Source organism: Trachurus trachurus (genome assembly GCF_905171665.1).
Source record: "Trachurus trachurus genome assembly, chromosome: 12".
NCBI lineage: Eukaryota > Metazoa > Chordata > Actinopteri > Carangiformes > Carangidae > Trachurus > Trachurus trachurus.
Genome location: NC_139908.1, coordinates 5,403,083 through 5,416,323, shown reverse-complemented (window position 1 = coordinate 5,416,323; position 13,241 = coordinate 5,403,083). Strand labels below are relative to the sequence as shown.

Sequence of the window (13,241 nt, the reverse complement as noted above, 5' to 3'; positions counted from 1 at the left end):
AGAAAATACAAACCCATAGAATTTAGGACAAATATCTGGGGCTTAAGGCATGAAAGTAAATACATTTTTACAGTAATATTAGTCATATTCACCCATTTACACAAACTGATCCAGTGCATTTTGTGACGATTCAACATGAGCACATAGCAAAAAGAAGAAAGAAAGAAGTGAAACATGCAAAGAACAACACACAGTTTGTAAAAAAAAAAAAAAAAACTCTAATACAAGAGAATAAAACAAGGAGAGGTCAAATATAGAAAGATGAAAATATAAAAGAACGACATTAAAACACAGGATTAGATGGAAGTGAGCCGGTATCAGCTGATAAATAATACAATACAACATCAATAGATAGAAGCATCACAGGGCTCTGCCTCCTCAGATGTCTCTGTGATCATCCTCATCTCACAACACACTCTCCATCTAAACTCACTCTTTAAATGTGAATCTTTCAACATTAATAAAACACACACACACTCCAGTATCTAATCAGTTTTTTATTGTTGTCCCTGTGTGACAGGAAAGTGGAGGATTTGCAGTTTCGTGTGGAGGAAGTCTGCATCACCAAAGGAGACCTGGAGGTAACTCCTCCTGCTTATATAACCTGTGTCTCTGTGTCTCTCATCGTCAGGCCGACGCTTCCTTAACGACCAAACCAGCTGATTAACTTATTTTACCTTAAATAATCTTTAATAACTCGTCTTTTTGAAGCTGCTGCTCTGTTGCTCGCTCTGTTTTAATTATTCTTAAACACATTATTATTGAGTGAACGAACGCTGATGAAGACACGACTCTCCTCGTTTCCTTTTTTCCTCTCACACCCATGATTGAAGTTTTTTTTTTCTCCTCCGCTCTTTGAATCATTCATTTCCTCTCTTGTTAAGTCACCACGTCTTTTTTCTTTTCTTCCTGCTCTTTTTTTTTTTTTTTTTACTTATTCATTCGTGCTTGATTCACGTTCCCTCCCTCTGAGATCTGCAGCCTTTTACACTTCTCATCCTCTCATCATCTTTTCATCCACACGCCTCCTCTTGAAAGCTTTTACATCTTTGTCTTCATACAGTACTTCCATCTTCTTCCTCTCTCCTGAATCAGTGTCCTGAGAGTCATAATGATGTGATGATGGGAATAATTAACTCCTGGTATTCCTCAGAGCAGAACGAGCAAATCGTCTTTTTTTTTTTTTTTTTTTCCTCCTGCGTTCACAAACCGACTGATGTGATGACGGAGGTGGAGCTGGAAACCATCAGTGCTTTTCTTCACCTCCTGCTCTCCTTCTTTATCTTTATCTTTATCTTTATCTCTCTCTGTGTGTGGCAGCGAGCTGAGCATGTCAGTGTTGCATTGGTGTTTGTTCTCCTTCTCTTCCTGCCTCTCTCTGACTAACAGACGCAGACCAGGCTGGAGCATGCCCACATTAAGGAGCTTGAGCAGAGCCTGCTCTTTGAAAAGACCAAAGCTGAGAAACTCCAGAGGGATTTAGAGGACACTAGGGTAAATGCTGGCACTCCCAGTCCCACTGCAGCACGCGAGCAGCGACCGAGGCCGATGATTATAAACTGAACGCGTTGAGTCACGGGTGTAACGGGTCAAAATAAACCTCGGTTCAAAGGTGTTTTATTAGGTTTATAAAACTCACTCTGTCTGTGGCAGTTCAACTTCATTTAGCAGCAGGAAGAAGCAGATCCCCCAACGTCATGTGATCAAAATGTTCTTCTGTAAACAATCAGCTAAGAAAACTCCCTCAGTCTTAAAGGAATAGTTCACCAAAAAATGAAATTCAGTCATTATTGACTCACCCTCATGCTGATGAATACTCCAGAGTAGTTTTTTATTCCTCAAAGTGAGACCCGAGTGAGAGACCCGGGAGGCCGGTTCGTAGTCCAACGAAAACTTTATATGAGAGTCAATAGGGCCCGACACAAAAAAGTCCATTAAACTACACAAAAACCTTGTAATATTCCTCCACACTGCTCGTCCACTGCAATCCAAGTTTCCTGAAGGGAGATAGTCCAGAGTTTACTGGAAAATACAATTGCAATTGTGTACCAGGCTTTAGGTTCAATTACACACACATCTAAATTCATGTCATGTCCCTGCACTTACCTGCATCTTTAAAGAGGAACTATGCAGGATTTCCACCTTAACTCTGCTAGATTTGTACCTTAAACAGCTTCAGAGTACTAGTGCTGGTTAAATCAATGACTTGTAACTTGTAACTACACAAATATACACTTTATAACATGTATATGATATATTGTATATAATGATTTCTCACCGGCTTCGTTGTAAACAAATGCACATGGCCGTAAGGAGGGTTAGCAACACAGCGGAAAGAGACCGGACTTACATAGTTTAATTTTAACTTACCTGTTTGACACAAAAGACTTCTGCAGGTTGATGTAAGTTCATCTGGTGCAGGTTCATGGTCATGTGGCTGTCATTCATCTTTTTTCTATTCTGTATAAAACATATAGATGTATAAAAGTATACCTTAAAACGTTTCCTTAGTAGTTATTTTAAAACCGAGGTTTGTTACCGTTACACCCCTAATGTTGAGGAAACCACAGGGTGCAAACATGTATTCTATTTACCGTATTCATTGTTATATATTTCACACACAAGTCACTTCCCACGTAGCTGAGGGATGTAAACGTCACATCGGCCTTGATGCATGTGCACAGGAAAGTTCTGAGGACAGACTTTGGAGATGTTGTTGGTCTGAGTCAGATCACAACAACGTGTGAAGTCTGTCTTTCAACTTTCCAGCTTCTCTGTCCCGTCTGTCTCACTCTGCCCCAAAACTCACTGCTTCAAAGACATAAAACTTTAAAAACACCTTACAAACATACGATTTAGCCCGTTAAACACCCAATCTGTAGTTTTTAATCAGCAAAGAAAGAACTAGTGCCTTTACTGGGGACTATTTTCAGTGGCGGATTCGTCCTTATTTGAAGCACTAGTGAGTATTTGGGGGCAGAGGGACAGTGGATGTGGGACTGAGTGAAAATTAACACCTTTGTTTATCTGCGTTTAACAAAATTTGCCTGTAACTTCCACATTTTTGATAAGTAAAAATGTAAATTCAGTGTCGTGGTAACAGGAGTTTTATAATAGAATAGAATAGAATAGAATAAACTTTATTGTTATTGCACATTTACAATGAGCCTTTGTCTGGCAACTCTCTAGAATCTTTAAAAACAATTAAAAACAATTAATAGTGAGCAGGAATGTGTGAGGTCAACATAGATTTACAGTTTAAGGCAATTAAATGTGAATCTTTTAGTTTTTTTAATCACAAATTAGGAAGTTATGTCAATATTTTAGAGCGGAAGCTGTTTTTCTCCATTGACGGGAAATTTTCACAGCAATTGTTTTGATATTGAGCTAAAATGAAGCCATTTATTAAAGGGATACTTCACCCAAAATCGATAATTCACCAATCTTCTACTCACTGTCATGCCAAAGAAGGGTTTAGAGAACTTCATCAAAACGCTTTAGGAGTTCCAGGGGGGGTCCGGCTGGTGACGGATTTTCATATAATAGAGTTAACTTTTGAATCGTCCAAAACACACACTATGAAACATCCAGATACCTCCATACTGCTTGTCTGTACTGACCCAAGTGTCCTGAAGCCACCACATGAAAAAGTTGTTCGGAAAATGTGTTGATGTTGAAATGATGATGAGATTTGCTGCGAGATGTTCGTTCGTCGTTGTAAACCATTGGATGTATGATGTAAACACAGAAGAACATCTCGTGCAGCCACTGGGAGCTACTGCTACAACAAGGATAAAAACAGAGATCACATACATTTTTCCCAACAACTTTTTCATGTGGCGACTTCAGGACACTTGGGTCAGTACAGACGAGCAGTATGGAGGTATCTAGATGTTTCATAGTGTGTGTTTTGGACCATTCAAAAGTGAACTCTATCCACCGCCATTAAATGAAAACCCGTCACCAGCCGGACCCCCCCTGGAACTCCTAAAGCGTTTTGATGACTCTTAATTAATAAAAAAAATCCAAGTAGCAGCCATATGATGTTCACGTTTCTTCCATCACTGAACTGTTTCAGAGTTACTTTTCTACATCACAAGCAGCTTCATATTTGGTTCACAGCCTACTTCTACTGCACTGCAAAAACGTAAAATCTTTCCAAGAACATTTGTCTTATTTCTTATCAAAATGTCTCGTTTCTTGTCAAAACTGATCTCTTTTCATTTAAAATGAGACTCGTCACCTAAAAAATAACTTGTTTTTAGATCTTTTCATTTATTTCAAACAAATTTTTACTTAAAATAAGTAGAAAAATCTGCCAGTGAAAGCAAGTTTTTTGTGCTTGTAATAAGAAAGAAAAACTTGCCCCACTATCAGATTTTTCTACTTATTTCAAGTGAAAATATGCTTGAAAGAAGTTAAAAGTGTCTAAAAACAAGCTGCTTTTTAATGTGATGAGTCTTATTTAAAGTATAATGAGATTTGTTTTGAATAGAAATAAGACAAATATTCTTGGTAAGATTTGGGGTTTTTGCAGTGTGTTTCCCCCTCCACCCCCCACTCTGTGTCTCTGTGCCTCCTCTCCTACATCATGTTTCCCTCCCGCTGCCTGCAGGTTGCCACGGTGTCGGAGCGCTCCAGGATCATGGAGCTGGAGCGGGAGGTGTCGGACCTGCAGCTCCGTCTGCGGGCGTCGCAGCTGAAGGAGGACGCCGCGTCGCTGTCGCAGCAGCAGATCAGCAACCTCAAGGCCCAGGCCCAGGCCCAGGAGAAGAAGGTTTGGTTTGGATTCATGATTCCCACGGCAACACGGCATTTTTGTTTGTGTTGAGTGTCGTTATCACGTGATTTACAACACGGTGGTAAAACCATAAGGACGGATGTAATTCCGCCTCTGATGTAAATAGACGTATGTGCTCGTTATGCCTGGTTTGTTTAAGCTCCCGTGTTCATGCATGATTTATGGCGCTGCTCAGATGTACATGTGTATAATGTTCACTCTATACTGTGTGTGTGTGTGTGTGTGTGTGTGTGTGTGTGTGTGCGCTGGGCAGATCAGTGAGCTGAGCGTCGACCTGGAGAGCAAACAGAAGGAGGTTCAGTCGCTGCAGCAGGAGAAGAGCGGTGTGGAGCAGCAGCTGAGCGGCCTGGTGAGAGAGGAGCTTCAGTTATGTAACATGGACCGACACTTTCTGGCTTCTAAACAAACAAACAAAAGATAAAAACTTAACACAAAAGAAAAGTTGCCAGAGAAGCAATTTATCGTCCCGTGGCTTCTCTGAGTTACAGGGGGTCTCGGCGTAGCAGTGCATGTCCATATGACGGTTGCAAAATGGATACCAACTGTCTTCTTAACAAAAAGACACACCAAAAAACATCCAAATACCTCCATGCTGCTCGTATGTAATGTCCGTCTTGTATTGAAGCCCCGAAATGCCGAATGTCCAAGAAGAACCGGGAAGAGGAGCTTCCGCTACAAACAAGCTTGAAATATAGACTTATTTAATTTTTTTCAGGAAAAATTTCGCATTTCGGGGCTTCAATACAAGACGGACATTACATACGAGCAGCATGGAGGTATTTGGATGTTTTTTGGTGTGTCTTTTTGTTACGAAGACAATTGGTATCCATTTGCAACCGTTATATGGACATGCACTGCTACGCCGAGACCCCCTGTAACTCAGAGAAGCCACGGAGGACTCTGAAACTTCTCCCAGCCCTTAGTCGACATGAGGGGGAGTAGATAATGAGTGAAATTTCAATTTTGGGTGAACTATCCCTTTAAAACTCAGGCCGCCTCACATCAGCACACACTACAGACGTGGGCAAAAGTTTTGAAAATGACACAAATATTAATTTCCTCAGTGTTTATGATTTGCAATTTACGTGATACTCCAGAGAGTTATGAAAATGAACTTAAAGAGGAACTCTCCTGCATTTGTACCTTAATTAAACAGCTTCAGATTCTAGTGCTGGTGAAAGAGGAACTCTCCAAGTCTGGTCTCTCCTCCTCTGTCTCTCTAACCGTCACGGCTCGGCTCGGTAAAGGTGCTTTTCCATTACAGCTGAGTTTTCTAGTTCCTCCTCAGCGAGGGCGGGGTCGTCGCGGGGCCGCATTGTCCCTGTCTCTCTTTTTTTGATCCTCTGGTCAGCTCCAAACTCACTCGTCTGCACCTCGATTACGGACCACAGCGTGGTTTTACTCCCAGCAACAATTAACTCGGGTGAAGGAATAACAACAGTCTCGGTACAGATCAGTGGTCGCTGTTGCTGCTGTGTTTTGGAAATTTCCGGGTTTGATTCTCATGTCGGACGTAGCGCTCGCACTCTTCCAGTGACGACGCTCTGTCCAATCAGTGGAAGGCAGTCGGCTGACGTCACGAAAATACCGTGTTTTACATTTACAGAAGCAGAACATCTTCACGTGTGAGAAGAGCCATATTTTAACACTAAATAAAGGGATACTTCACCCAATACCCTATTTATTTATTTATTTATTTATTTATTTATTTTAAGAGGAACTATGCAGGATTGTAACTAGTTCCAGGGAGAATGGAGGCTCTCTGTCTTCCACCTAGCGTCTCCTGGGTGAAAACCAACCTTGTAAGATCAGAGCCCCCGACCCGGTGTCCCAGCACACAAACGTAACGCGCCCCGTAACCCGTGATCTCTTGTTTATGACGGATAAGACTACACAGATATACACTTTATAACATCATATATGACAAATAACGTTATCCACCGCTCCATGGATTGATTTCTCACCGGTTTCCTTGTAAACAAATGCACATGGCCAGGACGAGGGTTAGAGACACAGAGGAGAAACATCCTCCAAAAGCAAATATATCATCAATAAAAGCCTTTGACACTTATGAAATACTTGTAATTATACTTAAGTATTTTCAAGATCTAAAACACTTTGAAAAAACCAATACTTGTGTCGTTCCCAAAACTTTTTAACTGCCAGATATTTTCTTTTTCTTTTCACTTTGAAAAGTCCTGATCGGAGCAGCTGCAGATGAACACATGTATCAATAAAAGCAACAGTTTCTTCTCCTCATGGAGCTGAAATGTTTCACTCAGATAAAGGAACCCTCTGCAGCAGCGTGAGCAGGTCGACCTGCAGCTGCTGGAGCTCTGCCCAGGTTTCTGTTTCCCCCTCTGCTGTCCTGCAGAAAGTCGCCTCATTAAGAGCTCAAGCATTTTTTAATCCACATAAACCTTCAGCGTGTTTTCTGGGCCTGGTCATTGTTATTATTATTATTATCATCATCATCATCATTATGATTCCCTGCTTATCTCAAGGTGCAGGAATGTTACTATGTGAGTGATTAGCTGGAAGTGAAGCTGAAGTTTCTGTGTTTCAGAGAGAGAATCTGGAGACGGCCGAGGAGCAGAGCAGCAGGACGGCCAGGACGCTGCAAGGTAAAACATGTTCTCATCAGATCATTTACATGTGTTTGTGTCAGGACGATGGTTACAGTCCATGTCCTTCTGGTTCTTTTGTTTGTGTCAGATTTGGAGCAGAGTTTGGAGCAGTCGCAGAAAGAGAAGCAGAGTGTGACAGAGGAGAGAGAGAGCAGAGAGAGAGAGCTGCAGCTCCAGCTGACTCAGGTAAACAACCACAACAACCACACACAGTCACATTCAGACCTCACACTAAGACCAAAACGGAGCTGAACCCAAAATTATCTCTTTCATGGATCCACTGAAAACGACTCTAAACGCTGTCGCACATCCACCCAGAGTTGGGAGAGTTCACTTCCAAGTTCAGTTCACAAATTTTAAAATGAACTAGTTCAGTTCATAGTTCATAATTCACAATTTCGAACTAAGTTTTTTTCTTTTCTTTTTCTGTTCAATATGTTGCTGCGAGCTATTATTTTTCAAAATGATTGCCTCAGTCCATATAGAACCACAGACAGCTATTATTTTATCAGTTTTAACCAGTATTAGTTGTGGTTAGTAGTTGCTTTCTCCAAAAAGTAACTGAGTTACAATGTGATGAAAGTAATTACCAGGAATGTTGTCCTTTTGTTCTCCCCCTCTCCCTTTTGCCCCCTAGGAGGCCTTCACCTCCTGCCAGGCTATTCCTAAATAAGAATATTTTCTTAGCAATTTTTGCCTGGTTAAGTAAAGGTTAATGAATGAATGAATGAATGAATGAAATGAATATTTTATAAAATGTCAGATTACTTGGACTTCCCTCTCTAACCCCGTTTATCTGGAACAAACCAACTCGAACGAAGAGAGAGCGCCGTTCACAAACGCCAGAATGAACACGTTCCAAATAACGTTCATCAAGCGGACATACAGTCTGTTCAGTTCACGTTCGCCCAAAATCTGAACGCGTTCAGGCTCAACACTGCATCCAGCAGGTCTGTGTGTGGCGCTGTAACGCTGTAACATAAACAGCTAAAACAGAGAAGACATAGAAGTCCCCGCTGTATTCAAACTGACGATCGATGATGATTTAACGGACAAGATTCAGCCTCAGTGCCCGAGCGACCGACAGTTGTCGACTGCTGTTGTTGTTACGTTACAGTACGTCCATAGACTGTAACATGTAGCGGTGTCTCAGGTTACAGGAGAGAGCGGGTGGGGGGGTATGACATCATCATTTCACAAAAGATCAATTTTGGGCGTCCAGACAAAAACACTGAAAACGCCGTTTCCATCTGGATGAAACCTTGAAACGATAAAATACTTGTGGGGATTCATTAAATCTGTAGAGGCAGATGCTTTGTTTCAGAGACACATTTCCTCCTCTAAATAATGAGCATGGGTTGAACCGGGGGGTGGGTCCCAAAACTTTAGAAACGTCCTTGTATCACTTCTCAGACTGATAGATGTCAGTCATTTCGTTTTTTCATCTGTTAATGAATCTCTTTAGATGTGTTCATGTTTATGTTTATTAAGATCCCCACTAGCATCTGCTGTTACTTCTTGCTGGACAATATAGACATAGACATGAAACAATACACACACTAACAACATGACATACATATAGACAATTCCATGGCCGACAATAAAACAATAACTACAAAAAATTAACAAGACAAGACTGAGTTTTTATAATAACACCCATATATTAATAATTGACTAGAATATGACCCATATCTTTATATCAAGGACAACATCTTAATTAGTGAAAGTTCTTCTTGAGCTTTTTTAAAAGCTATTCTATAAACTATTCTGTTGTTTAATTAACTGTAGCTTGGTACTGAGTTCTGTTCCTGCTTTGCTCTGTAGTTTTATGTTTGGGTAAAGTAAAACATCCGTCTTGTTGGCTTCACTTTATCAAACAAACCGGTTTTATTGAAGTGTTTTCTTGATCCAGCAGCTCTGGCAGTGATCAGGTCTGGGTGTGGACTGTCAAATTAAACTCAGCTTTAAAAAAAAAAAAATAGTTTATCACAACTTTTAACAACTTTTTCACACAGGGCCAAGTACATCTGGATAGCAGTTTCCCCTTAAAGACTGCATTTTATATGTACTTGGGCTGACTTTGTCTTATATTAACATTTGTTTGATGATCTTAAACACAACATGTGCAAAAAAGTAAGAAATCAGGAAGCAGGTGAAGGCAAACACCTGTTCACAGCGCTGTAAATCACACGTAAAAGAAAACTTACATTCAACTTACATTCAGTCTCAGTGGGAGCAGGTTGTTGTTGTCTTTCTTATAATTTGGATACTTGTGTACCAATATTTGGAGAGTTGGCCGTAGTTTGCCCACAGCTGGTTTGAACCATCTGAGGCTTAAAGAGGTGAAATTATTTTATATTTCACAGAGAAAGTTAAGAAGAGAGAAAACAAAAATTGATTGTGTGCAGCTAGCGAGTTTGAAAACAATCTACCAAACTATAAAACTGTGCAGAAAGGAGCTGGAGACTTAAATCAGCTGCAACAGTAAAAATCCTGCATCAACATAAACATATTAAACATGTTCTTTATGTAATAAACAGGAGACGTTTTCCTGCAGACCAGGGCCGGTTCTAGGCAGGTATATACTGTATGAGGGGGCAGTCAGAAATGTGAAGGGGGCATCATGTGAACACATCATGCTCCAGCACTTTTTTTTCTCTGTGCTTATAGTAACTTCATTGAATTGGGTTGTTGGCTATGTGTCCAACCCCAACCTGGAGAAGTGGATTGCACTTTGTCAGGCCTCTACCTTCAGACCTGTCCAACTAGGGCCCGGGGGGCCAACCAGGGTCTTAGAGCCCAAATTTGTTACTGTCGTAATGCAAAGAGCCACATTATATGGGGGGTTAGGGGTGCATATACCTGAAGATGCATTGCAACTCTACTATGGTCAAGATTTACAAAACTGAAAGGTAGTCTTATGAATACTAAAAAACATTTTAGAAAAGAACAGTGTCCCTTTTTCGGCGGATTTTTGTGCTACTGCAGATCATTTTGTCAACTTGTAATATACACATTTTTTGAGTATATTAAAATGTGCTTTCTCAACTTCTAAAATTTGGATTTGAGGGGGCAAGACATTTATTTGAGGGGGCGCTGCCTCCTCTTGCCCCTGCGTAGAGCCGGCCCTGCTGCAGACTCAAGTATAGGTTTATAACTGAAGACATTTGCATCATGTTATTGTTTACATGGTTGTTTTAGTTCAGTTATTTGCTGGTAGAAGATGCTGCAGCAACACACACACACACACACACACACACACACACACACACACATACACACACACGCAGTATCGTCATGTGACCAGCCTCCTCATTGTTGCTGCTCCGTCTCCGTCTTCGTCTCCGGCTGCAGCTGGAACGATTCTGCACGTAGACGATGAATCAGAGCGTTGGCATTTGTCTGATGGAGAACGAGACGCTTCACTTCACTTCGCTTCACTTCAGTTCAGTCACTTTGCCTCTGAGCCGACGGATCATCGGTGGCTCTGGACAGGAAGTGGAGGAAGAAGAAAAAAAAAAAAAAGGATTCTGCTGAAAATGTCACAACAAACTAAATTTGAACATTTTCCCTTTAATAGTTCGTTGTTAAATCCTCTTCCTCCATTTAGTTCACGTTCACACACACTCTGTCTCACACTGCAGCCTCGGGCTAATCTGCTGTTGTTAAAGCGTTACTAACACACACACACACACACACACACACACACATATATATACGGTTTTACACTCACACAGTGTTTGTGGAGTCGTCCGTTCATTAATGCGATGGAGGCGTCGAGTCGGAGGAGGAACGTCTAAATGATTCAAGTCACATGGCAACGTGAACTGATGAAGCTTTCATGCATTCATGAAAAATAAAGTCTGTTTAAAGTCTGACTGCATCCGTCAGACTTTAAAATCACTGAATACTTTCCTTCTTAGGTCTAAATATTATTATATCTGAGAAGAAAAAGAGAAGATAAATGATTCTTATTTATGCTCGTCTGTTTAGATGCAGTCTGCATTTCTATATTCTATTGTTTTAGACATATTGGGATATATTTTATCATATACTTCCTCTTGTATCCTATTTATCTCCCTTGCACATTTTCCTTTGGAGCATCCTGGCAGAAGAATTTCCGTCGGGATGAATAAAGATCGATCTATCTATCTATCTATCTATCTATCTATCTATCTATCTATCTATCTATCTATCTATCTATCTATCTATCTATCTATCTATCTATCGTTCTATCTATCTATCTATCTATCTATCCATCCTGCTGATTAAAAAAAAAAAAAAAATCCGGTTCATGTGTGAAAAACAAAGTAAAGTTCCTTTCAGGGCCGTCAGCGAAACAACATGTTCCTAAACCAGAAATCGTTTTATTTCCGTCCCTTTTTTTGTCCCTTTAGACAAATTTAATGGTGCATTTGAAACTGCAGGAATTCTCTGCGTCAGCTTATTCACTATTTATGCTCTTAGCAGCAGTTGAACACACACACACACACACACACACACACACACACACACACACACACACACACACACACACACACACACACACACACACACACACACACACACACACACACACACACAGGGAGGTAAACAGACAAAGAGAGTGGACTCAACTAAAAGCTCAGATATTGAATCAGCAGCAGCGTGTGTGTGTTTGTGTGTGTGTGTGTGTGTGTGTGTGTGTTCACTCTCAGCTGCTTTTAAACTTCCCTAAAAAAACACGTTGAAGTGGAAACTGCTGTTGTGTTTTTACAAGACAAGTATTTTGTTTTGTTGTTCTCTCTCTCTCTAAAAGTTAAAAGCAGCTGATCGATGCGGAGGACGACTCAGTTAAGAGACATAATTGATTTGACCTCTGACCTTTCTGATCTATAAATGGGAGAGTGAAGCTGATGATGATGACTCATGTTTTTTCTTTTTTTTCTGTCCTCTGGTTCCATGACTCTGCAAAAATAGATTCTTAATATAAATCTGTATATTTTTTAGTTAATAATGGGTCAAACGACTTCGGATTTTAGATTTTAAAGTAACGCTCTGCTCTGGTTTGCTCATTAAGTAACTCTTTGCTTTTTATAATGTGTTGATATGTGAATGTTGTGTCTACAGCTGCAGCTTTGTTGTATTTCAGCCGCTCCTAGGTGGCCAAAAAAGTCCAAACAATACGTTGAAATAATCCCATAATGAAGTAAAAATCTAAATCATAAGAAAATCCAGAGATGATATTTATAAATGTTTTATATTTCTGGTTTCTTCTTTTTAAAACAGTGTGTGATTTGATTTTCAACTAATCACAAAACAAGCTCATCAAGATCATGTAATAATAATAATAAACATCATTATTTTAAAATGTTTTCCAGGCCATGGAGACGTCAGAGAGGACGACTGTGTCGCTGGAGCAGCTGACCAATGAGAAGAAGACGCTGGAGACACAGGTGAGTGAGTCTGTTCATGTTGTGTGAATATTAACCGTTAACATCAGTTATAAGACATATAAACTATCTGTGACAGAGTGAAACCAGGACTCAGCTTTTATTCCAGCAGAAATAATAAAACTCGTCCTCCACTGACGAACTAAAACTCCATCTCCTCTCGGCTCGCTGCGAGAGTTCAGATGGAGGACGGCAGTTTTTTTTTGTCACGTGACCTGAAACAGACTCCATTTCCCATCTGCCCCGGGGCCTTCGGGAGCTAAATGTCACAACTCGACAAAAGCAGCGAGTGCAGCGTCCGTGGTTAGTTCAAGTGTCTGTAGAAAGAGTGGGACACGGAGGAGAGAGGAGGTCACGACTAGGACAGGTTCTTTTGTCTGT

At 40.6% G+C, this 13,241-nt stretch overlaps 2 protein-coding genes across 3 annotated transcripts in view; both read left to right on the top strand.

Moving 5' to 3' along the window:
• Positions 1-13,241, top strand: part of clip1b (CAP-GLY domain containing linker protein 1b) — a 49,988-nt gene that overhangs the window by 13,738 nt on the left and 23,009 nt on the right. For both annotated transcript variants that reach the window (XM_083983838.1, XM_083983837.1), the window contains exons 9-15: positions 521-581; positions 1,390-1,494; positions 4,616-4,777; positions 5,055-5,150; positions 7,368-7,425; positions 7,517-7,614; positions 12,789-12,863. In XM_083983838.1, coding sequence (XP_083839964.1) covers positions 521-581; positions 1,390-1,494; positions 4,616-4,777; positions 5,055-5,150; positions 7,368-7,425; positions 7,517-7,614; positions 12,789-12,863 — 655 coding nt within the window. The remainder of the gene's footprint in view (positions 1-520; positions 582-1,389; positions 1,495-4,615; positions 4,778-5,054; positions 5,151-7,367; positions 7,426-7,516; positions 7,615-12,788; positions 12,864-13,241) is intronic.
• Positions 1-13,241, top strand: part of kmt5aa (lysine methyltransferase 5Aa) — a 123,858-nt gene that overhangs the window by 96,952 nt on the left and 13,665 nt on the right. The gene's annotated exons all lie outside the window — the stretch shown is intronic.